The following is a 23216-nucleotide window of genomic DNA, read 5'->3' as shown; positions in this document are numbered from 1 at the left end:
TGTCTAGGGTGTGCCAGTGTCCAATCACCTAGTGATACCCTATACCCAGTAATTACTGAGTCTCTGTGTCCCGTGATGTACCTCAAAAGAAAAGGATTTTACAGGTAAGCTGTTTTAAAAATCCTATTTTTCTTTGAAGTACATCACAGGACACAGAGGTCCCTCCCTTCTTTGGTATACACGTGTATTGCTTTGCTACAAAACTGAGGTACTCCCACCAGTGGGAGGGGTTATATAGGGAGCGCACGTTTTAATTTAGGGCGTGCCAGTGTCCATCACCTGAAGGTGGCCTATAACCCACATAGTAACTACTATGGCTCTGTGTCCCGTGATATACTTCAAAGAAAAGGATTTTACAGGTAAGCTGTTATAAAAATCCTATTTTTACCAAAAAATTGGATTGTATATTGTGTTTATTTACACTAATATGCGTTTATCAAATGCAAATTTTCAAGAGGAAATACAATTAAACGACTATATAATATTGTGACATAAACTGCAACAGCCACCAACCATTTTATTCTCTATGACCTCTGCTTTCATAAAATATATAATGTTTGTGTTTATACACTTTCTGCTGTATGCAAAATTGCCTCGCTAGGCAAGCGGTTAAAGTGGCTGTAAACCCCATTCTTGAAATCTGACCTGGGTACATATATCTGTAGTGTTTACGTATTTCTCTCCAAAGCTCTAAGTGTTGTGTCTTTCCGCTACTCCTGTTATTAGCAGAGTCACTTCTGACAAGTTCTCCGACACGAGATAACAGCAGCTGAAAATCTGTGTTGGGGAGAAAGCTAAGAGGCAGAAAAGCAGAGATTTTTTTCTATTCATAATACAGCTCTGCATGTTTTTTCATTCTCCGGACTATGTGGGGGGGAGCGGGGGGTGCCTTTCCTCCAATCAGCTCTCACACAGTGTAAGCCCAGACTCCCCACCGACTGCTGGAAGAGGAACTTCTAACATGATCTGGAATTTCCAAAGAGTGTAAAAAGGGGAAGACAGCAGATATACAAGTAAAACTTATGTGGGTGTATTTGTTTCAACCCTGTGTATAATCTGAGGCTATTCACTTCACTGGGTATAGAGAGGGTTTACATTCAACTTAAGACAATTTGTTTACATAATTATATACTGTATTCTAGATTTCTTTTCAGCTTTGTTGGCGTGGTTTCCAAATAAATATGTGAAAAACCAAACATGCACATGATTACTAAAATATTTATTCAGGATATTATTACACATTCTACCTTAAAAAGACAATTATATCACATGAATATAACATAAGGCACCTTTGATGTTTTTGTTCAACAAATAAAATAGTTCCTGGGTTACAGAATTACAGTGATCTGTACAGGCTGCTTTATACTATGTTTTAAAGAAAAGAATTGCATTACAAAATGTGCTATTTAAGGCAAACAAGGGCAAGGTCACCTGGTCTCAAGTCAAGAGACAATAGTATTTCATATTAACCTTAAAGGTAGGATTTCAGCATACAGTTAAAATTATCCTATATGAATTCTCCATCTTCAGAGTTAGCTTACTGGTTTGTACATGTTTTCTTCAAACCTCTCAAAGTGCAGTAAAGCTGTTTTTTTCTGCCCTGCTTAGTGATACTGAATTGTAACTGCATATTAAACATGGTATTGCCGTAAACTATACAGAAACAGAATAACTGGTCATTTTTTCCCCTAATATTACAAAAATGTACACAATTTTTATGTATGCCTGTCCTGATCACAGGAAGGATTAGTATGACTGGGGTAGGAGTAGCATGACTGAGGTAATGCTTCCTGATCTCTGTGAGAAAGTCTGAGGTACAGTTTGCATACTGAAAGTGATTAGTGAAAGCTCAGTCTGTGTAATATACTATTACTGAAGTGTTAACCACTTTAAGACCGCAATAGGTATAAATTTTTTGAAGTAATTTACTGAGATTATGGCTGAACATATAAGCCATAACCCTAGTATTGTTTTTTAGATCCGGCAGCTGGATTTCTCATGAAAGCAATCCAAGCAAAGTCCCCTCCCGCTGCTCGCCGGTGTGTCTCCTGCTTACCGTTTCCACCGAAAAAACGATCCGACGGTGCGGCTGGCTAGTTCCGGAGGTGATCAAAGAGTAGATACTCTTTGGCCACCTCTATGGCCTTGGAGGACCGGAGCGATGTAAGGACATCACTTCCAGTCCAGGGTGGAAGTAAACTTTTTTTTTTTAAGCAAAAGAGCAAAAAAATATATATATTTTTTGATCTTTAGTTTTTAAAAGGTAAAGGAGAGATTTGGGGTGTTTTTGATCCCAGATTTCTCCATTAAGAGAACCTGTCATCCTCATTTCTATTACAAGGGATGTTTACATTGATCAAAAAAAACAAATTAAAAGAACAGTGTAAAAATAAAATAAGAAAAATAAAAAATGAAGCGCCCCCATCCCTCTATGATCATGTGCAGCAGAGATCGCATACTTTAGGCACGTACACATATGTAAACAGTATTTGCACCACTCATGTTAGGTATCACCACAAACATTAGAGAGAGAGCAATAATTCTAGTGCTAGGCCTCCTCTGTGACTCCAAACAGGTAACCTGTAAAGATTAAGTACCGTAGTTTGTGGCCATTCCAATTGTGCGTATATTTGTTCCCAAAAAATGACACTTGCAAAACCGCTCCGCAAATACTGTGTGACATAACAAATTGTAATGATCACCATTTTATTCCCTAAGGTCTCTACTAAAAAAAAAAAAAAAAGCAACATGTGTAATGTTTGGGAGTTATAGGTAATTTTCTAGCAAAAAATACTGATTTAAACTTGTAAACAAAAAAATGCCAGGAAAAGCCTGTTCATCATGTGGTTTTAATAAACTTTGCACAAAAAGGGTATATGGTTTAAAACACAGCAAATGTGCTATTGAGTGTTTGAAAAAAATGGGCTTCAGTGTTAAGGTACACGTATAGGTCTATTTATGTTTTCACCCAAAACTCGCTATTGTGACACATTCTTCTAATAATAATTAGTAAATACTGGGTAAAAGTTGTGTGAACCTTGAAATCATGAAAATATTGATAAATAGACCACACCACCAAATAGTGTGAAAAGAACTCAAAATCATTTACTCTGAAAAACAAGGAAAATAGTAGGGGCAGATGTATATAATGGTGAAGGGTTATGACAGCACAGGGATTATTTTATATGCCAGTTGACACTTTGTGAAGACTATTTTACCTTTGTAGTAACTCTCTAGACTTTATGAACACTGATTGGTAAATAGCAGTAAAGTACAGCACCAAATTTCTGTAGTTCTTACTGCCTACACTAGGGTACCAACAGACTAATTTTAATATTAAGAAATACCCCCAATTCTCAGTCGCAAACTGGCGGTAATGAGGACCAGCTCAGTGCTAAGAGTGGTGCATGTCTCCATGAGCAGAGCCCCCCTGTCCCTATGTATTGAACTGTATTGTAATTGTGCTATCCCTCCTCTACATTGTAAAGCACTGCGCAAACTGTTGGTGCTATATAAATTGTGTATAATAATATCTGTACTGGGAAGCTGCCATGAATGTGACAGCTTCCTGCAAAGGGCTCTATCTCTGGCCCCATTCAGCTGTTGGTTGAGGGATTCCCTGTAGAAAGATAAATGTAAACAAAGGGACAAAGAATAGTGGTGATGTCATTACCCAAATATGGCAATACCCATATTTGCATCTGTGCGTAGAATTTAACCAAGCCTATTTTTAAAAATTGTTTACTTTTTAAAATCATTTTTTTTGCTAGAAAATTACTAATAACCCCCAAACATTTATATTTATATTTTCAGACACCCTAGAGAATAAAATGGTGGTCCTTGCAATACTTTGTCATACCGTATTTGTGCAGTGGACTTACAAGTGCAATTTCTTTTTTTAAATACACTTTTTGGAATAATAAAAAAAAAAAAAAACAACAGTAAAGTTAGCCCAATTTTTTTTAATATTGTGACAGATAATGTCACGCCAAGTAAATTGATGCCCAACATGTCATGCTTCAAAATTGTGCCCACTCGTGGAATGGCAACAAACTTTGACCCTTAAAAATCTCCATAGGCGACGGTTAAAAATTTGTACAGGTTACCAGTTTTGCGTTACAGAGGAGTTCTTTCTAGAATTATTGCTCTCACTCTAACGATCGTGGCAATACCTCACATGTGTGGTTTGAACACCGTTTTCATAAGTGGGCGCGTATGTGTTAATTTCTTCGCACGAGCAGGGCGCTTTCAAGTTTTTTTATTTTACTTTTTATTTTTTCATTTTTACACTGTCCTTTTAAAAAAAAAAAACTTTGGGTCACTTTTATTCCTATTACAAGGAATGTAAACATTCCTTGCGATACAAAACAAGCATGACAGGATCTCTTAAATCTGAGATCTCACATTTAAACTTAAATGCAATAAAAAATAAATGTATAAAATTGTGTAATACCGTACTAAACACCAAATAAGACTAAAAAGCAGTTACTAAAAGTGCAATACATACAGTAAGAAAATGAAGAAACTTAATGTAGCAGCACTAAAAAAAAATAATGTGTCAATTAATTATCAATGGATTAGACCAAGTGGAAAAAAAATTAATAAATAGCAGTGAAATATCAAATCAATAATTAATAAAAAATAAAAAAAAGGACATAAATAAGGTGAGTTGTGTGCATAGAAAACAGTGATTGCAAATATATGAAGGGAAAAGTCTTTAGTAAATAAAGAACTCTGGAGTGAAATCAATATCGATATCAAATTCTTCCCTTCATGATTAGTACTGCTGAACATGCATTAGTGCACTGGTGATGGTGCAGGGCAAAGGTAAGTGGTTGTGTGGAAATTAGAAGTAGAGAGGACTCACGGAGAGAAGTTTAGAGATGAAAATGTAAAGCTTGGGTGGACAGAAGAACATACTTAACCATAGTAATAGTAGTAGGAACCATCATCAACTCTTGACACGACTACGCAAACTCCCTCTACATAGGACTACCTAAATTCCAGAATGCACGCCTACAAGTCGTCCAAAACACGGCAGCAAGACTAGTCACAGGAAAAAAAACCTGGGAATCCATCTCCCTTCCCTGAGGATCCTACACTGGCTTACCATAAAGGAACGGATCACATTCAAGACACTTTGCCTGACCCACAAATGCACACAAGGAAACACTCCTCAATACTGATGCAAAAAAAGAAAACACTACAAACCCAATCGCAAACACCGGTCAACCAACCAAAACCTCCTCCTCATCCCCAAGTCCCGGTACAAATCAAGGGGAGAACGAAGATTTGCAGTCCGAGGACCACGACTATGGAACGTTCTACCTTTGAACATCCGCCTGGAAGGAAACCACCGGGCCTTCAGGAAAAAACTCAAGACCCACCTCTTTTAAGAAGGATCAACGCAGGTCAGAACAAGCGCCTTGAGGCGATTTAGTTCGCATTTGCAGCGCTATACAAGTCATTCATTCATTTGCCTACTGGGCATTTTTGCCCCTTTCCTACCCAGGCCAATTTTCAGATTTCAACGCTCACACACTTTGAATGACAATTGCACCGTCATGCAGCACTGTACCCATATGAATTTCTTATTTATTTTTTTTCCACACAAATAGAGCTTTCTTTTGGTGGTATTTAATCACCACTGGGTTTTTTATGTTTCCCTAAATACATTTAAAAAAGACTGCATTTTTTTTTTTTTACAAACAGGTAATTTTTTCCCTTCACCGATGGGCACTGATGAGGCGGCACTGGTGGGCATTGATGAGGAGGCACTGATAGGTGGCACTGATGAGTACTGATTGGCAGCACTGTTGCGATTGCATTGATAATCAGTGTAGATGTCCCTGTCACAGAAGCCAGTTATTGGCTCTCCTCTCCTTACGCTGTCGGCGTGAGGAAAGGAATGGCAATAGCCGGCTTGTGTTTACATCATGATCAGCTGTGATTGGACACAGCTAATCACATGGTAAAGAGCCGCTGATTGGCTCTTTACCCTGATCTGTGATCAGCTGTGTCCAGAAGACAGTGATCACAGGGCGGGCGCGATCATGGGTGGCTGTTATATGATGTCCTCCCAGAACTGGCTGGCCATGCTGTGTCGGTCATTCGGCTATAGCATGGTTTGCAAGTGGTTAATAAAGAGCCAGGCAAGCGAAATGCAGCTCTGCAGAATACATGCCAGGGAGGCACATATTTGGTGGCAAAGAATATACACACATGATGTTTTATGTAGAATGTACAGGGGTTGGATGCAAGCAAGGTATTAATACATCCAACCCCTGTACATCATGGCAGATGGGGATACCAAAAATACATAAAGCACAATGGTATTTGTAAGCCTTTAACTAGTTGCTGCCTGCCCACAGTACATTTACTGCGGGCAGCGTGGGTGACGTACATGTACTTCATCGAGCATGGGGCACACAGCACACAGCTCCTTCGACTGCTGTGTCCACCGTTACCTTTAAGCCGCTCAGGAATCATCTGATCACTATGCAATCACAATGTCAACAAAGCTGTTATGAATGTCATTCATACCAGCTGTGCTTCCTATACAGGTATGCTGTGATTAGCCCACAGTTATCACATGGTACCTGGGCCAATCACAGCACCCTGTACCATGTGATTAGCTGTAGTCAATTCATGACAGTTGAAAATATTGCAGTTACAGTGAACATCATTCTAGCAGCAATCAAAGTGTAGTACAGTTTCAGAGTAGTAGAGTGTTACTATGGTGATGAAAGTATAAAAAAAAAAAGTGTAAAAAAATAAATAAAAAAGTTACAAAAATTGAACAAAAAAATTATTGAAACTTTTTTTTTTTTAACATACTGTCACCAGTCAGTGTCCCAGATCACCACACCAGTCATATGACGATAATGTATTGCACCGGTGACAGTATGTAAAAAAAGAAAAAAATGGGAAAACATTTTATTTTTATTTTAAATGTGACAATTGCCATGCCTCTTACTTAATACCTCAGACTGTCTACTTTCCAAAAAGGGGTAATTTGGGGGGTATTTGTATTTTCTTGGCAGAAAGACCTCAAGAAATTAGATTGGCCATCAGTACATAGGACTTGCTCAAGTTTCAAATATATATATCATAGTTTGCAGACACTATAAAACTTTCACACAAACCAATATACACTTATTGGGATATTTTTTTTATTTTTTTTTACCAATGACATGTAGCAGAATACATTTGGCCTAAATTCATGAAGAAATTTGATTTTATTGGATATATTTTATAACAAAGTACAAAATTTTTTTTTTTTCAAAGTTTTTGATTTTTTTTTTGTTTATATAGTAAAAAAAGAATTAAAAAAACTGTTGTGAACAAATACCACCAAAATAAATCTCTATGTGAAAAAAAATTATATAAATTGGATTTGCATAGTGTTGCATGGACGCGTAATCGTCGGTTAAAATATGCAGTGCCGAATAGCGAAAAATGTCATGGTCATAAAGGTATAAAACCATCTGGAGCTCAAGTGGCTAAAGAATTCATATTTTTTCTGATGGCAACAGGACCGTTTGCATTTCTGATGTCATATTACCACAGTTTATGTGAGCAGAAAATATGAATTCTGTTAATTGTGCAATATAGTACAGCATCTGCCATTCTGTATTACGCACATTTCAATATTTTATTTCTGACTGGTCTGGAGACCAGATTTTTGAGGTATATACATGATAAAAAGAAAACTAATCTTCAACAGACATTTGAGCTGCACTGAAAGTGAACCTGTAATACTCCCGTGTATTTAAAATAATATTTTATACCAATGTGCACACTGAAAATGCTACGTGCATAAGATATATTAATGATCCTGTGAAGAAACACAAAATCATACAATATTACGGACGTACATGAAAAGTCCAAATATAAAAGGTATATGGAATGGTTTGCACATCCAACCTATTGTGGAGCAAGATAACCAAAGTAACCATTCATGAGTCCCTGAAATTTTTCAATGTAACATTTTCGATCCCATAGATGTAATCACAGGGCGTCGGAAATCCTAAAATGTCCCGGTGATTTATTAATGTTTCCTAAATCTAATTTTAATTCTGTCCTCTGTTACCTTTCAGTATGACCCCTTTCACACTGAAGGCGTTTTTAAGGCACTAAAGGGCTAAAAATAGCGCCTATAAAACACCTCCACTGCAGCCCCAGTGTAAAAGCCCGAGTGCTTTCACACTGGAGCAGTGAGCTGGCAGGACGTTAGAAAAAGCCCTGCAAGCAGCATCTTTTGATGTGGTTTAAGAGCGGTGTATACATCACTTCTCCACCGCCTGTTGAAATTAATGGGTACCACTGCCGAAGCATCTGCAAAGCGCTCGCAGCAGCAGCGCTCTTCAGGCGCACTTAACCCTTTCTTCGACCACTAGTGAGGGTTGAAAGCGCCACTAAAACTAGCGGCGCTTTACTGAAAAACCAGCACGCTGGCAGTGTGAAAGGGGTCTTAGCCTCCGCAAACTGCTTGTCTCTCCTGCAATAAATAGCCTGCCTGCAATTAATTTTTTGCTTTTAGTTCCACTTTAAGTTCAAAGTCCATGTGTAATATGCCTGTCCTTTTGAACCACTGTTGCTCACAGGTTCCTAGCACCAGATTGGGGGGTAGGAGTGGTACAAACAAAGATGTACTGTATACACACTGCAGCCCCACTCTGGCCTGTCTCTGTATGTGAGCATAAGAGATGGTCTTAATTGCTTTAAGTTACATTATCTATGAACTCAAGGTCATTTTTTTGTCATTTGTTGCAGCTAAAGCAACTCGCTGTAAGTGGTGCGAATAAGAAAAGAATCTGTTGCACACGTTGGAACTCCTAGTGTAATTGTCACAAGGCTTTCAGGTGATAAGCACAGAACTTATATTTATATAATATTTATATATTTAAAGGGATCATTCTGCCAGAAGTGTGTTGTAAAAAGCTTCAATGAATCATCCTCAATGTATTTGAACACTGATCGGATTGGGGTAGAGAAAAACAAAATACAAATGTGGTATTGTTTTTTGGTATTTTCTCAGTTTCATTAATTTTCAGTTCAAAGGGAGGAGATGTGATGTGATATGATGGTCAGTTAAATCAACATGACAAGTAAAAATCAAGAAAAGGTTCCTAAAGTTTGTTCTTATACAACCTCGTATTAGCACTTTGTTTTTCCTTAAATCAGTCCTAATTATTATTTTCTTCCTCTTCACTATTATTTTCTACAGGGAAAAAAACCCCCTATATATTACTTTGCTATTTTAAGTAATGACAAAATCATTGCCAAATACACAGTCCAATAGCAGAAAGGTAAAAAGACTGCTCTGGTCCATAGGGGGCATATAGGTAGGTGTACCTGAAGTTGTTAAATATAATCTAGATAGGTATTTGTGCAATGTAAATCTATTAGTAATCATTTGAACTGAAAACCGAGTCCTAACAAAGGATACGACCGTCTTCTGTTTTAATCATAACCAATGTTCTTACAAATAAAACAGATGCACAATTTTAAAATCAGTACCACTACAGCTTCCCCATAAACAAAGGGCTTTTTTCATACACCAGCTGTCTGTCCATGGATGCTGCCTCTGAACTGTAGCACCCAGATACTTCTGCCTTGTTCACAGGACACAGATCTTGTTCACTCCACCTAAAATGAATCAAAGACAAATATTTTCATAGTTGTGCATTTTAACATTTTTCTGATGAATTCAACCCTTTCGCTGCTCTACAGTTTGACACCAGCATGGCGGAGGTTTAGAATGCAGAGTAGCAGGAGATCGGTGTACATTCATTCACAGATCTTCCCTGGGTAGCATGAACTCGGAAGCACTCAGATCTGAGCGCTTCCCAATTCAGAGTTGTCAAATACCACCTGTTTTTGGCCTGAGAATTAGCTGATCGAGCACAGTCCCAGCCAAGTGCAGAGGTAATGTTCTGGGTCTTATAGACCCCTGATGTTTCCTTCAAGAGAAACTATCACTTGCATTTTTCTATGATGTAAGGGGTTTTACCCACTTGTGTTAGCTATATTATTATTATTAAGTTAAATTTAACAAACAAAATTGTTCAGGAGAAAATGCTGGAATCGCCCACAGTGAAGACAGAATTACAAATTAGGTGAACATGGATTTATCCTCCACCGAACATCAACACACCAGGCCTCTTACCAAAAAGAATGGACCACTTAATCACAGGTGGTCAAACAGGCATGATAAATCCACAGAACCACAAAACCATTAATGGAGATCACAGATGGCTGGGTTTTGTAGTTCCACCAAAGAATCAGAGGTGCATGCATAAAATATAAAAGAAGGAACTCCTCAAGGTGTAGTATTATAAAACCAGAGTCATATTTATTCAAAGAAAAATCCAGGGTACTCACATTTCATCTGATAAAAACAAGCATGTAAAAAAACAGCAATCTGTATAAGCAGCATTTGTTTCCAACCATAAAGATGGCCGCAGTCGACACGTGACAGTGTTGTGATGTTAGAACTCCTAACGGGCCGTTTTGTCCGTTTTTCGTTCTATACCACCTACTCAGATCAGCATTTTTCAATTAAAAAGATTTTCAGAAAGCATTGGGGCATTAAAAAAAAAATTACAGAATACTAGGTCGCTTGCTCCCTGAACAACCTAGGGTCACCTATAGGGGGTGCACCCCCATTGAAACGTCAAGTAGCCCCAAATATTATTAGACCCCCAGTAAAACCAAACTTCTTTGGCGGTTTCAAGGGCTGCTATCTTTGTAGAAAATTTGAAGCTTTTATAAATAATTGCCTTAAGGAGAGGAAATATACCACTTTTATGCCCTGTACACATGTTCGGAATTTCCAACGGAAAATGTGCGATCGGATTATGTTGTTGTAAAATCCGATCGTATGTGGGCTCCATCTGACTTTTTCAGTCGGAATTTCCGACACACAAAGTTTGAGAGCAGGATCCAAAATTTTCCGACAACAAAATCCGATCATTTAAATTCCGATCGTGTGTAGACAATTCCAACAGACAAAGTGCCACACATGCTCAGAATAAATTAAGAGACCACAGCTATTGGCTACTGGCCCGTTTATAGTCCCAAAGTACGTGTTGTACGCCACCTCGTTAAGAACGATCGGATTTTCTGACAACTTTGTCCGAACGTGTGTATGCAAGACAAGTTTGGCACAAAATCCGTCAGAAAAATCCGATGGATTTTGTTGTCGGAATGTCCGACCATGTGTACAGGGCATTAGTTCTAATGTTACTGGTTGATCATATGATGTGGAATCTTTTATCACCTGTCCGACCAAGAATGTAGTTTATATGATCACATGCCCTTGCGGCCTAAATCATGTGGGTTGCACCATCCGCAAGTTGGAAACTCGAGGAGCACCTGGCAAATATTTGTAAGGGCTTCTTGAACCATAGTTTATCTAAACACGATGTCCTATGCCATGGTAAAAGTCCAAAGGGCACATCTTTTATGGCCATAGACAAGTTTGATCCATATTAGTGAGGCAGCCATATTAAGTGGAGGGCCACCCTAAAAAAAAAAATAGCATTAATATTCTTAAAAAAAAAAAAATGTTTTAACTTACCAGAAACCCCTGTTGCTAGGCATTCTTCCTAATCTGCCTCTTCCTATTCTGTGGCGCTTCCTCCTCTTCAGTGAGCGGCCCCGTTGCCTTCTGGGACATGCGTGTGTCCCAGAAAATAACGGGGCCATTCACAAAGCGCCGAGCGACTCACGCATGTGCAGTAGGAAACACCATCTTCCCTTCGTTAAGATGGCGGCGCCAACAGCGGATCCGATGGACGGATCGGCCTGGGGGGGGGCGACATTGCGGGCTCGCTGGACAGGTAAGTGTCCTTATTAAAAGTCAGCAGCTACAGTGTTTGTTGCTGCTGACTTAAAAAAAACAACACATTGTGGCCGGAATGCCCCTTTAGGAGAGAGATTTCAAAGATGAAGACCTGGTGGATTTTCTGTTTAAAATCTTACAGACCATTTGGTTTGAACGTAGAATGGGATGTGAATGCCTTTATTAACAACAGTTAGTTTTCTGTATGTTGCTTTTATATATTTGATTTCCCTGTTATAACTGTTTTCAACCACAAGATGGCAGCATTATGTCTACTATAGAGACAGTTTTTTGAATAAACTGTAATTCTATTAATATTTCCATTTTTTGATTTTTTAAGTATTCTTAATCTTTTCCATCCATCCATGGATCTCCATCTTTTCTTTACTATTCTTGTTTCCAATTTGTTAGGGTTTCTTTTCCTTTCCCCTCTCAGAGATTATATGGATACACTCAGTGTTTTCTATTTAGTCTCACTAAACATGGCTGCCGTGGGTGTTTCTAGCTATATATTTTGAGACCTGGATGTAAACATCCTGTTGTCTGTGGTTCCGCTTCCTGTGGATGGGAGAGAGGCTTGGAACACAGGGGAATGAGCGTGTCTACTTCCGCTCTTCCTCCTATATAAAGAAGTCAGTATGAACTCTAACCATGCCCCTGATGACGTTCGATTGGACGAAACGCTGCATTGGGAGGAGTTCTGACATCATGACACTGTCACGTGTCAACTGCGGTCATCTTTATGGTTTATGGTTCTTTGAATAAATATGACCCTGGTTTTATAATACTACACCTTAAGGAGTTCCTTCTTTTATATTTTATGCATGCACCTCTGATTTTTTGGTGGAACTACAAAACCCGGCCATCTGTGATCTCCATTTATGGTTATGTGGTTCTGTGGATTTATCATGCCTGTTTGACCACCTGTGATTAAGTGGTCCATTCTTTTTGGTAAGAGGCCTGGTGTGTTGATGTTTGGTGGAGGATAAGTTTGTATTCACCTAATTTGTATTTCTGTTTACACTGTGGGTGATTCCAGCATTTTCTCTTGAGCAAGGACTTTATTTCAAACACCATGGCCTTTTTATTTATAATAATACATTTATAGTGCTGCAGATCATATTTATTTAATTTGACCTAATCTCACTTTTTAGATTTTACCATAAAATTGCACTAAAATTTATTTTATTGTGTTGTTAACTGAAAATACAAATTTGATAGACAGTAATGCAATTAGCATTTGTCGTAAAAAACTGCCAACATTATATTATATTACGGTAAAAAAAAAAAAATCTTCAAGCCTAAAATGCGCTTTATAATATGTGTAATAATCAGTTTAGGCAGAGTAAAGTTTGAAGGAAATTATATGTCATTAGAGAAAAATGGATGCTTTCATTGCTGACCTCTCCTAAAAGTTGTCTCGCTTTTACACTGACCATCTTGCTTAAATACTTTGAGTCACTGACCTGGAGCAAATAAGGTTGTCTGATTCGTCTTATAAGCTGGCCATACACTGCTAATTTTTTTTTCCGTTCAGCCAACAGATTCCTCCATTCACACAAATGAGAGAGATGGAGGCGCTCCCCCGCCAAGAAACTGTATTCTGACAACAGCACCCATCGCTGTCAGTGGAGCAACCGAATGGCTGCAGCCGCTAATCGAAAATGTTTCCACCATGTCCCTTTGACAAATCAACTTCTGTCGAGCGGGGACAGCTGCAAACTGATCGAAATTCGCCCAGCCCCTGCTGAACTGGCAGAATTTTGATTAGTTTATGAGCCTGATCCTGCATACTTGTTCCTGGGAATTGACTGAAAGTACTGAAACCAGTGGATCAGTATAACAGACAGAAAATTAGCATTTTAGAAGAGGGCAAGCAGTCTTTGTCTCTCATTCTCTTATGACATTTTTAATTTAAATGTAGTAAGTACTTACCTTTGAGCACAATATATGGAAGTGTCTGTGCCTCCAGCCCAGGCTGCATGTTCAACAAGGAGAGAACCTAGAAGGACAAAAAACAGTAATATATATATATATATATAAAAAAAAAAATCACATGCTATAAAAGAACCACGTGAAAACAGTGTATATAATGTGGTTTTACAACCTCTTAATAGATCTGGCATGAGCTAGAGCCTAACTCAAAGGATTATAAGCCACACATCAGGCCTTATAAAAATTAACCAGGCAAATAAATATACATAACGCAGTTATAGGTTTTATCAATTTCCACCCTAAATTGGCAAATCTATTTTTTTAATTAACACTGTAGAAAGATTAATAGTTATAATAGCCCCTTTTTTGCTCTGTGACATTTTTTTATTCACAAAATAAATTTCATAAAAATAAACATGGCCGTGTCAGATCACTGTCTGTGCTGGTCCCTAGCTGCTACTCCTCCCATCTCGCAAATCACTGGGCTCTGAGCAGCACCCAGTGCAGTCTACCACTGAAGCAGAGTATGGGGGCTTGTAGTAGAAGCCAGCTCCATCTATTTTTTCTAAACCACACTGATAGCTTTCCAAGTGCTCACTAATGTGAAGCTGGGTATACACTTGTACAATTTTGTTTCACGTTTTTCGTTGTAAGAACATTTGTTTGTTTTTCTAATCATTGGTGTGGTCAAATTTACATTTGTTCTTGAATGTACAAATTTCTAACAGTGGTTTTCATTTGGTAAATTCCATTCATTCCAAAATCAAACGCTAAAACCAACCAAAATCTTAAACTACTTTTGAATGACAATAAAATGTTCTGGAGTATTTTCATGCTAATTTTCCTAAGAATTTCCATATATGCCTTCAGTTTGTTTCATTCTGGTCGGAGGAATGTCTTTTTTTTTTTGACAGCTCTGCACTATTTATATAGAACTGGGAAAATGTCAGTTTATATAGAATCAGGAGAATGACAAATCCTTCTCAGCACTATTAAGTATAGAAAAAAAAGCAGACAATTGCATTTAAAAGCTGACAGTGACAGTCAGCATCGGCAAGTGTGGGAGCCTGTCTGTACAGATTGCCCACTCACTGTGTATACTGCTCTGTCATGCCCCTCTCCTTGCACACACTGAATAGTATGTTACGTGTTATTCATACACAAAAACCAGCCACTAAATAGCCTTTATTCTTTTTAATTGCACTGTCAGTGATAGGTGATGTAGAACAAAAGTCAGAAAGAAGGAGCAAGAAGTAATTTCTGGAACTAGCACTGTACAAAAGTCTTGCTAAATATGTTCCCATCCCTGCTACAATATCTTATATATCCAATAAGCTGTTTAGCTCTCTGAATATAACCTATTAACAATAAGGTCTCCCAGGCTGTTTTTCCATGCCTGAGGGGGGCATTGTACCGGTTTGCTTATTTTGCTTTTAGTAATGTGATTAGATGATAACTACGTCAATGGTAGCAAATGCCTTCTGTGCAGCAATTCCTTTGAACCATTCTATGTATGCCTTTTGTTTTACTGTATATAATGTTTCCACCCCAACAACCCCCTGAGCTTAAGGTAACCTGTCAAGGATTGGCAGGCCTGTATAAATGTCATTTTCCTGACCAGATTCACATTACTTTCCTTCTGTATAACAATGCATGCATCTCCCAGTATCTGTAAATATGTAAATGTGATTTGCAGCACTTGTCATTACATGTGCTATGGAATTTATATTTTAACTTAAATTACTGCAAATTGAAAGATGTGGATTGCCAAAAAAGCAATGAGTGTACAAAGATTAAGGGGTACAGTACATTTTAAGTGAGGTGTTTTTTAACTATGTGTTTTTTTATTTATTTTATATTTAGGACAGTTGTAGTAATTTAAAAAGGAACTAAACCCATCCATTTAATAACAAAAAGTTACGTTCATGAATGTAAGCCCTGGTTTACACTGTGACTTGTCATGTGCTTTGGCGGTTCAAAACCGCATGACAAGTTGCACCCCATTGGTGGCAATGAAACTGTTCAAATTGCTGTAGCTCAAAAAATGTTCCTGCACTACTTTTTTGCAACTTGCATTGACTTCTGTTAAATTCGCAAGCCGCAATGAAATCAGAAATTTAAATCGCACTGATCTGCGGCTTTGAAACTGTGCTGAAGTGGCACAATTTCAAAGCCGCCCTGGTGCAAACCAGATTTAAAATGTTACTAAACCCAGGACTCTGCATTCACTATATCTGGTCTCCCACAGTACACAGAACATGGAAATGCAACCATTTTAGTAAATTTAAACTGCTAAATACTGTATTTATTGGCGTATAACACGCCCTTTTCCCCCCTTAAAATCAGGGGGAAATCGCAGGTGCGTGTTATACGCCGATCCCCGCTGACTGTGGGGGCAACAGGAGTGCTCCGACATTGGCTTAGCCGAGTGTACTCGGCTCTACTTGCAGTGATGCCCAGCCCCGCCTCCTAGCCGCTACGTCCTGCCATTGGCCCGGTGTTGTGTCCATCATAGGAGCCGGGCCAAGGGGCGGGACGGGGATGTGACTGCGAGGAGCCGAGTACACTCGGCTTGGCTCGGCTCGGTCTATGTCGGCAGTCAGAGGAGCCAAATATGTCAGCGGCGACAAAGGCTGCAGACGGTCACTGCAAGGCTGCAGATGGACACTGGGGAAGGCTGCAGATGGTCACTGCAAGGCTACAGTTGGACACTGGGGAAGGCTGCAGATGGACAGCGTGCAAGGCGGCAGATGACCCCTGCTTTGCTGCATATACAGACTGATTTTACTGTTGTGGGATTAGTGACACTTTTACTGTCACATTGGTTGTGCTCTTAACCAAACTGTCAAATCATCAAATGGTTGGTGTCATAACGGATCACATGTGCAGCATCAAGGCAGTTGAAGATTAAGCAAAGGGCAGGATGGCAGTTTTCTTGGCTGAAAACGATAAGAGGGTTTTGATCTGCTTTAAGCATATGATGATGCAGTGGGTTTGCCATACACACATTTATTATGGAAGAGCATATTATAGATGTTATACATATATATTCCCTTCACTTCCTGCCCTATAGCCAAAGAATAAAGTGAGAGGAAATCTCTGGTGTCCTCATTGGAAAATGTCCCCTCTTTTTCCTCTTTTCCTGTTCTGGTGACATTCCAAAATTTGTGATTTTCTTTCAATGTAGGTGATAATGCTAAGCAGAACAAATTTATAGATAATAAAGCTCCCTGACCTGACCGGTGTTATAATTCCTATTCACAAGTATAAAAAAAAAATTTGACTTTAGTTATGCTTTCATTTTCAACACAGGACTGGCCTGTACAATAACTACCATGGAAACATAATAGCTCTTTATCTAATGAAATAAATACCAATGAAGATCTTGGATAGACTGTAGGCAAAGTCTCGTGCAGCCAGTTCCATGAAGCCGCTTCCTTTTGTTCCTGCTGACTGAGTAAAGTCTTTCAGTTGCTGCAGAGCTTGCAATAACCTTAAGTTAGGCTGTGACAATTTGGGTTCATTAGATGAGGCTTCCAGGTTCTCCTGTTCAACAAATACAAGTTATGTTGGTTTGGACCATTCATATACAAGCAATAATTTAATGATTGTCTATCTGTATACCCGCTAAAACTAGCTAGGGGCAGGTCTATATAATATTTTTTTCCTTTGGGATAAACTAAAATGTCATAATTATTGCTTTGTTTTGCATTTTTGTGTGTGGTACAGTAACAATACATCTTATCAACCTGCAGCTGAGTGCTTGTTATATAGCTTACCTGAACAGCTGAGAAGAAAGAACCAAGTACCCGCCCCTGACTCTTGATTACTGAACGAAGAACATCTAATGATAGGATGTTAGTTGTCCCTTCCCAGATTGTGAGCACCTGTTATGTAGTATGAGAAAAAGAAAAATAAAAACATGTCATTTGTGCATTTTGTATGATTTTCTCTCTCTAAAAATGTCTTACCTGTGTATCTCTCAGAATGGCTGGTAAACCAGTGTCCTCCATGTAGCCCTGTCCTCCAAAGCATTCAAGTCCCTCTGATACTACAGCAAGAGCCTAGAGTGTAAATATGTATGCATGAGAAGATATGGATGTCCCAAATTATGTAATGAAGTAATGAAGACTAATTGCCTATTTATATACCTGTTTCCCAGTGTATAGTTTAGCAATGGGAGTCAGCAGCCGAAGGAGATGTTGGTCCTGCTCTGTTGCCATGTTTGTTTCTTCCAATCCTAACAAGCGTGCAACTTCCATTAACAGAAGAAATGCACCACGAGCCTCAACCTAGAAGAGACAAGTACACCATTCTAATGTACTTTTATAGAGTCGTAGCATTTTTGTACTCACTGTAAAATCATTTATTTGGAGGGACGCCTAAAAGTTTTTACTGTTGAATTACACTGCTGCCTTCAAGATGAATGGACAAAAAATGTAGGCCAAACCAAGATAATCCCTTGTGCTCCCAAGCATGCATAAATACGGAGTCGGAGGTGTGTGTGTGTGTGTGTGTGTGTGTGTGTGTGTGTGTGTGTGTGTGTGTGTGTGTGTGTGTGTGTGTGTGTGTGTGTGTAGGGGGTGAAAGGGAATGGTGAGCAACAGCAAAGTTCTAATAGGCCCACAAAAAAAAAAAGGTTTGGACAACCTGTAGCTCAAAAAGCCAACTGAAGGACCTTATGCCCAAAGCTAGCATCAGATTAGACCAGAACATGTCAACACAAGACCTTGCAAATCTGAAATACAGTAGCCTGATGCTGAAGAACCCAAAAAGCAGTCGCAGATTTAGTAGTGTGCCTTTACAGGACAGGGTGACACCTGATCCTTGAGATGATAAATTTAAATGATAATCTGCCTGAGCCACAGGTAAATGACGTGGAGATGGAGACAATCCGGAATGACAAAGAAAGAGTCAGTCTTTCTCAAGGAAGCAGCCCGAACTACATCCAAGCAAATGAGCAAAGATATATATATATATCATACAATCCAATATACCCAATTCTTTTTTTTTTTCCTTTCTTTTTTTAGGATTTTTACAAAAGTCCATACAACCATTTGAGAAGCACCTCAAGCCATCAAGCCATATACATAGTGTTAAAATCTCATTACATTACATTGTCGTGTATACATTTTTTTAAATAACCATCATTACATTGTTCTGTATCCTACATACTTATTTCCTTAAAGAAGGGAAAACAGAAAAAAATGAGAAAAACAACAGAAATAAAAGAAAAAGAAACCAAAACGTGAGCACCAAAAAAAAAAAAAATGTTAAAAGGTTCACTCAGCTACTACCAGTACCTCAACTCCCTCTCCTCTGTACTTCTGTACTTCCTTTTTTTTTAACCCCACTAACCTTTTTATGATCCATCCCTCCCCCCAGAATCTCCCTTGTAATAAAGTGCCGAGCATCACAACGATACACCAATTCTATTTACTACCAGTGTATTATATATTCTTATTCCTAACGTATTTCTCTCTCATCTACCACTTCCGCTCCCCTCTATTATTCCCTGATCATATCCACCTAGTCTTTGGGTATGGTCTCCCCCCCTAGTATCCCCTTTAAGGAGGACATCCCATTTTATCTAACCAGGGCTTCCAGATTTTTAAGAATTTATCCAGGTTCCTCCATCTAATAAATGTCACCTTTTCCCTCCATACTGTAGTGTCCATCACTTTATTCCATTCTTCTAAAGTCGGAGGTCTCACTGATTGAATTTTGGGCTATTATCTTTCATGCTTGGAATAGGCCTCTAATTGCTGCGCTTTTACCATTTACTGACACACTGTTGTCCTCTTTCGTCCCCAACAAACATATAGTACCGTTCAGGGCCAGTTTGAGCCCAAAGGTACGATTAATGTCCTCAAGTATCTCTGTCCAATACCTAAATAATTTTGGACATCTTCACATCATGTGGATCAAGTCACCTGTTCCTTGACACCTTGGGCATTTGTCATCGGGTCTATAGCCATACCGAAAAAGTTTCTTTGGGGTATAGTAAGCTCTGTGTAACAAGAATAGTTGCAACATTTTCTGTGAGGGAGAAACGGACACCTGGGAACTCAGATTTAATATCCTTTTCCACTGTTCTTGTGTTATTATTTTCCCCAGGTCCTCTTCCCATCCCTTTTTTTTATTTCTGGCCAATCTTTCCCCGTTGGTAAATTTGCTACATATCTGTTCAGAAATCTCTGATATTAAACCCTTGGAAGATCCTGTCATGGCGATTTTTTGTATACGATGTACTTCACACCATTCCACCCGTCGTGTTTTGAAATGGGTGCTGAGGGTGTGTCTAATTTGAAGATATTGGTAGAATGATTGGCTTGGGATACCATACTCTCCCCTCTTCTTCAAATGACTTCAGGGTACTCCCTTCATATAGTTGCACGAGTTTTCCAATACCGCAAGCCTCCCACTCATTTATTTTACCCATGGGGATCAAATCTGAAAAATATTTGTTGTCCCAGATTGGAGTATATTCTGTTAACCCCATATAGCCCATTACTACCCTAAACGCCTGCCATACTTTTGTTACTAATTTTAATGTGGGGGGACTGGAGGATAGGGAATCTGCTTCAAGCAAGCTACTGTGTGGGGCTCCTTGCAACATCATTGAAACATTTTTATTGGTCTCTCCTTGTATGTTACGTCGCCTAAGATGCTGCAGCTGGGCAGCCAAAAAATAGCTGCACGGATGTGGCACTGCTGCTCCTCCCTCTTTTATTGGTAGCTGCAATATCTGTATACTAATACGAGCCTATCCCTTCTTCCAGATTAGTTCCTGGAACAGTGTTTCAATTTTCTTGAACCATCCCATTCCGATCCATACTGGGGAATTATGTAGCTGGTACAGAAGCTGGGGCATCCAGATCATTTTAATGAGGTTGATTCTTCTGGCAGCTGACAGGGGGAGATGGCACCAGATGTCGCATTTCCGCTTGATTTTAAGCAAAAGGGAGGCGAGATTGTCCTCAATATACTGATCTGGGTTCCTTGTTAACCATACTCCTAGATACCTCATTCTATCTACCACCCTTAATTGCCCCACTGAGGATGGGTGGGGATTCATTGGGTCTACTGGCATCAAAGCCGATTTCTCCCAGTTAATTACCAGGCCTAATATCTTTCCAAAATCCTCCACAATGTTCATAGCAACCGCCAAGGATGAGTCTATATCTCCGAGGAAGAACATAATGTCTTCTGCATATAATGCAATCCTTTCTTCCCCCATCTCTCTTTTAAATCCCTGTATCCCCCTTGCTGTTCTTATCGTAATTGCTAATGGCTCTATTGCTAAAGCAAACAGAGGTGACAGGGGGCATCCCTGCCGGGTTCCGCTCTCCAGCTCAATTGAGGCAGCGTATGCAATGTTAATCCTAATCTTAGCGATTGGTGCTTTTACCCAACCTATAAAGGTGGGTCCAAACCCGAACACCTCCAGAGCCCGCCACAAATAGTCCCACTCCAAGCTATCGAAAGCTTTGGCAGCATCCAGAGACGACTGTTCGTGAGCCCTTATTCTGTATCGGAATCTGAAGGTTCAAGTATACCCGCCTTACATTGATGTTAGTGGCTCTATTGGGAATAAACCCAGATTGATCTGGGTGTATAAGCTTTTGTATATATTTGTTCACCCAGGCGGCTAGCACTTTCTCCTCTCGTCTTCCAGGACAGCCTCTGAGACATAGGGCTCCTCCCTCCGGGACAGGAAAAACGCATACACTATGTCTTTAAAAGGTGGTCCTCCAGGCCTCCCTCTTTAGTTATTGTGTTTCCTGCCAGACGGGTGTTAGGAGAAGCCTTTTAGCTTATTCAGAGATTACTAAAGGATTTAGGATCTCGGACTCTCTTTTCGTTAATTTTTCACGGGCCCGCAAAGGCTGCAGGGCCTCGAAATATTCTATCGCTAGATGGATAAGAATGGCAACTATAGAAGCTTATAAGTTGGAAGGTAAGCAAGCCCTGTTAGTTAAGGCACATTCTGCTAGGGCAGTCTCGGTTTCATGGGCAGAAAGGGCGGGAGCCTCTCCGGAGGTTATCTGTAAGGCCGCAGCGTGGTCCAGCTACTTGACATTTGCCAAGCATTACCGTCTGGATTTATTGTCTGAAAATGAGCAGACATTTGGACATACGATGCCTCCAGGCAGTGATCCCGCCCTGACAAAGTAAGTTTCTTGCTTATCATGTCAGAGGCTGTCCTGGAAGACGAGAGGAGAAAACCAGAGTTAGACTTAAGCTGGCCATACACCTATAGATTATCTGCAGATTTTCTATGGTTAGATGGAAAAAGTGCAACAGATTTCTCCATGTTCGCTAAACTGTGTGGATGGAGGAATCTCCCACTTTTTCCATCTAACCATAGAAAATCTGCAGATAATCTATAGGTGTATGGCCAGCTTTACCGGTAACTCTTTTTCTCGGAGTCTTCCAGGACAGCCTGGTTTCCCACCCGGTGTTTTGAATTGACTGATGTTGGATGTATTTAATAAAGTTGTGTTAGTGTGTATATCTTTCTGAGCCTTCCGGTAGTTCTTGCTTAAACTGAAGAGGGAGGCCTGGGGGACCACCTTTTAAAGACATGGTGTATGCGTGTTTCCTGTCCCGGAGGGAGGAGCCCTATGTCTCAGAGGCTGTCCTGGAAGACTCCTAGAAAAAGAGTTTTACCAGTAAGTCTAACTCCGGTTTTCACCAATATTTTTGCATCTGCACATAATAAAGATATTGGCCTATAGGACGAGGTATCCATTTGATATTTCCCCTCTTTTGGAATAACCACTATTGTGGCTTCTGCCTTTGAGGAGGGCATCCTCCCTCCCGCAGCCACTTCCCCGAACATCCTCAGTAACTCTGGAAGCATCACCTCACCATACTGCTTATAAATTTCTATAGGAAGACCGTCTGGGCTGGGGGACTTCTGGTTAGCCATCTGAGCCACTACGCTTTGCAGTTCCTCAAGGGTTATGGGGGCTTCTAGCACATTTTTTTCCCCTATACCCAATTCTATACCCACAGTTGATCCAGGGGAAGGCGAAAAACCCCAGCAGAGCATGATCCAATTTGCTAAAGCAGGGGAAAAAAATCCTCCCTGATCCCCCGAGAGGCAATCGGATTTTCCCCGGATCAAATTTACCTATAAATGTTAGCACCCAGTTATATTATGTACATTTACGAAATAATCCAGGCCTTTCTTAAAGCAATCTACTGAGCTGGCCACAACCACCTCTGCAGGGAGTCTATTCCACATTTTCACAGCTCTTACTGTGAAGAAACCTTTCCGTAATTGGAGATGAAATCTCTTTTCCTCTAGTCGTAAAGAGTGCCCCCTTGTCCTCTTAGTGACTGTAAAGTGAATAACTCAACACCAAGTTCACTATATGGACCCCTTATATATGATCATATCCCCCTTTATCTCCTCTTATCAAAA

General features: G+C 39.6%; 1 protein-coding gene and 1 long non-coding RNA gene across 2 annotated transcripts in view; both read right to left on the bottom strand.

Annotated features, from left to right (window-relative positions):
* Positions 1 to 1200: 1200 nt before the first annotated feature.
* Positions 1201 to 23216, bottom strand: part of LOC143940130 (uncharacterized) — a 648562-nt gene continuing 626546 nt past the window's right edge. Inside the window, exon 2 of the long non-coding RNA XR_013263826.1 lies at positions 1201 to 1470. This is a non-coding gene — a long non-coding RNA (uncharacterized LOC143940130). The remainder of the gene's footprint in view (positions 1471 to 23216) is intronic.
* LOC143940129 (acyl-CoA dehydrogenase family member 11-like) overlaps positions 1201 to 23216 on the bottom strand; it is a 130836-nt gene continuing 108820 nt past the window's right edge. Inside the window, exons 10-15 of the mRNA XM_077461209.1 lie at positions 17935 to 18075; positions 17755 to 17847; positions 17563 to 17670; positions 17158 to 17329; positions 13784 to 13850; positions 1201 to 9651 (exon numbers count right to left, since the gene is read on the bottom strand). Of these exons, the coding sequence (XP_077317335.1) occupies positions 9525 to 9651; positions 13784 to 13850; positions 17158 to 17329; positions 17563 to 17670; positions 17755 to 17847; positions 17935 to 18075 (708 nt within the window). The 3' untranslated portion in view covers positions 1201 to 9524. The remainder of the gene's footprint in view (positions 9652 to 13783; positions 13851 to 17157; positions 17330 to 17562; positions 17671 to 17754; positions 17848 to 17934; positions 18076 to 23216) is intronic.

Source organism: Lithobates pipiens, unplaced genomic scaffold (assembly GCF_037356315.1).
Source record: "Lithobates pipiens isolate NorthernLeopardFrog02 unplaced genomic scaffold, aLitPip1_a1.2 Scaffold_3, whole genome shotgun sequence".
NCBI classification, from domain to species: Eukaryota; Metazoa; Chordata; class Amphibia; order Anura; family Ranidae; genus Lithobates; species Lithobates pipiens.
This window is presented reverse-complemented; position numbering and strand designations above follow the sequence as displayed.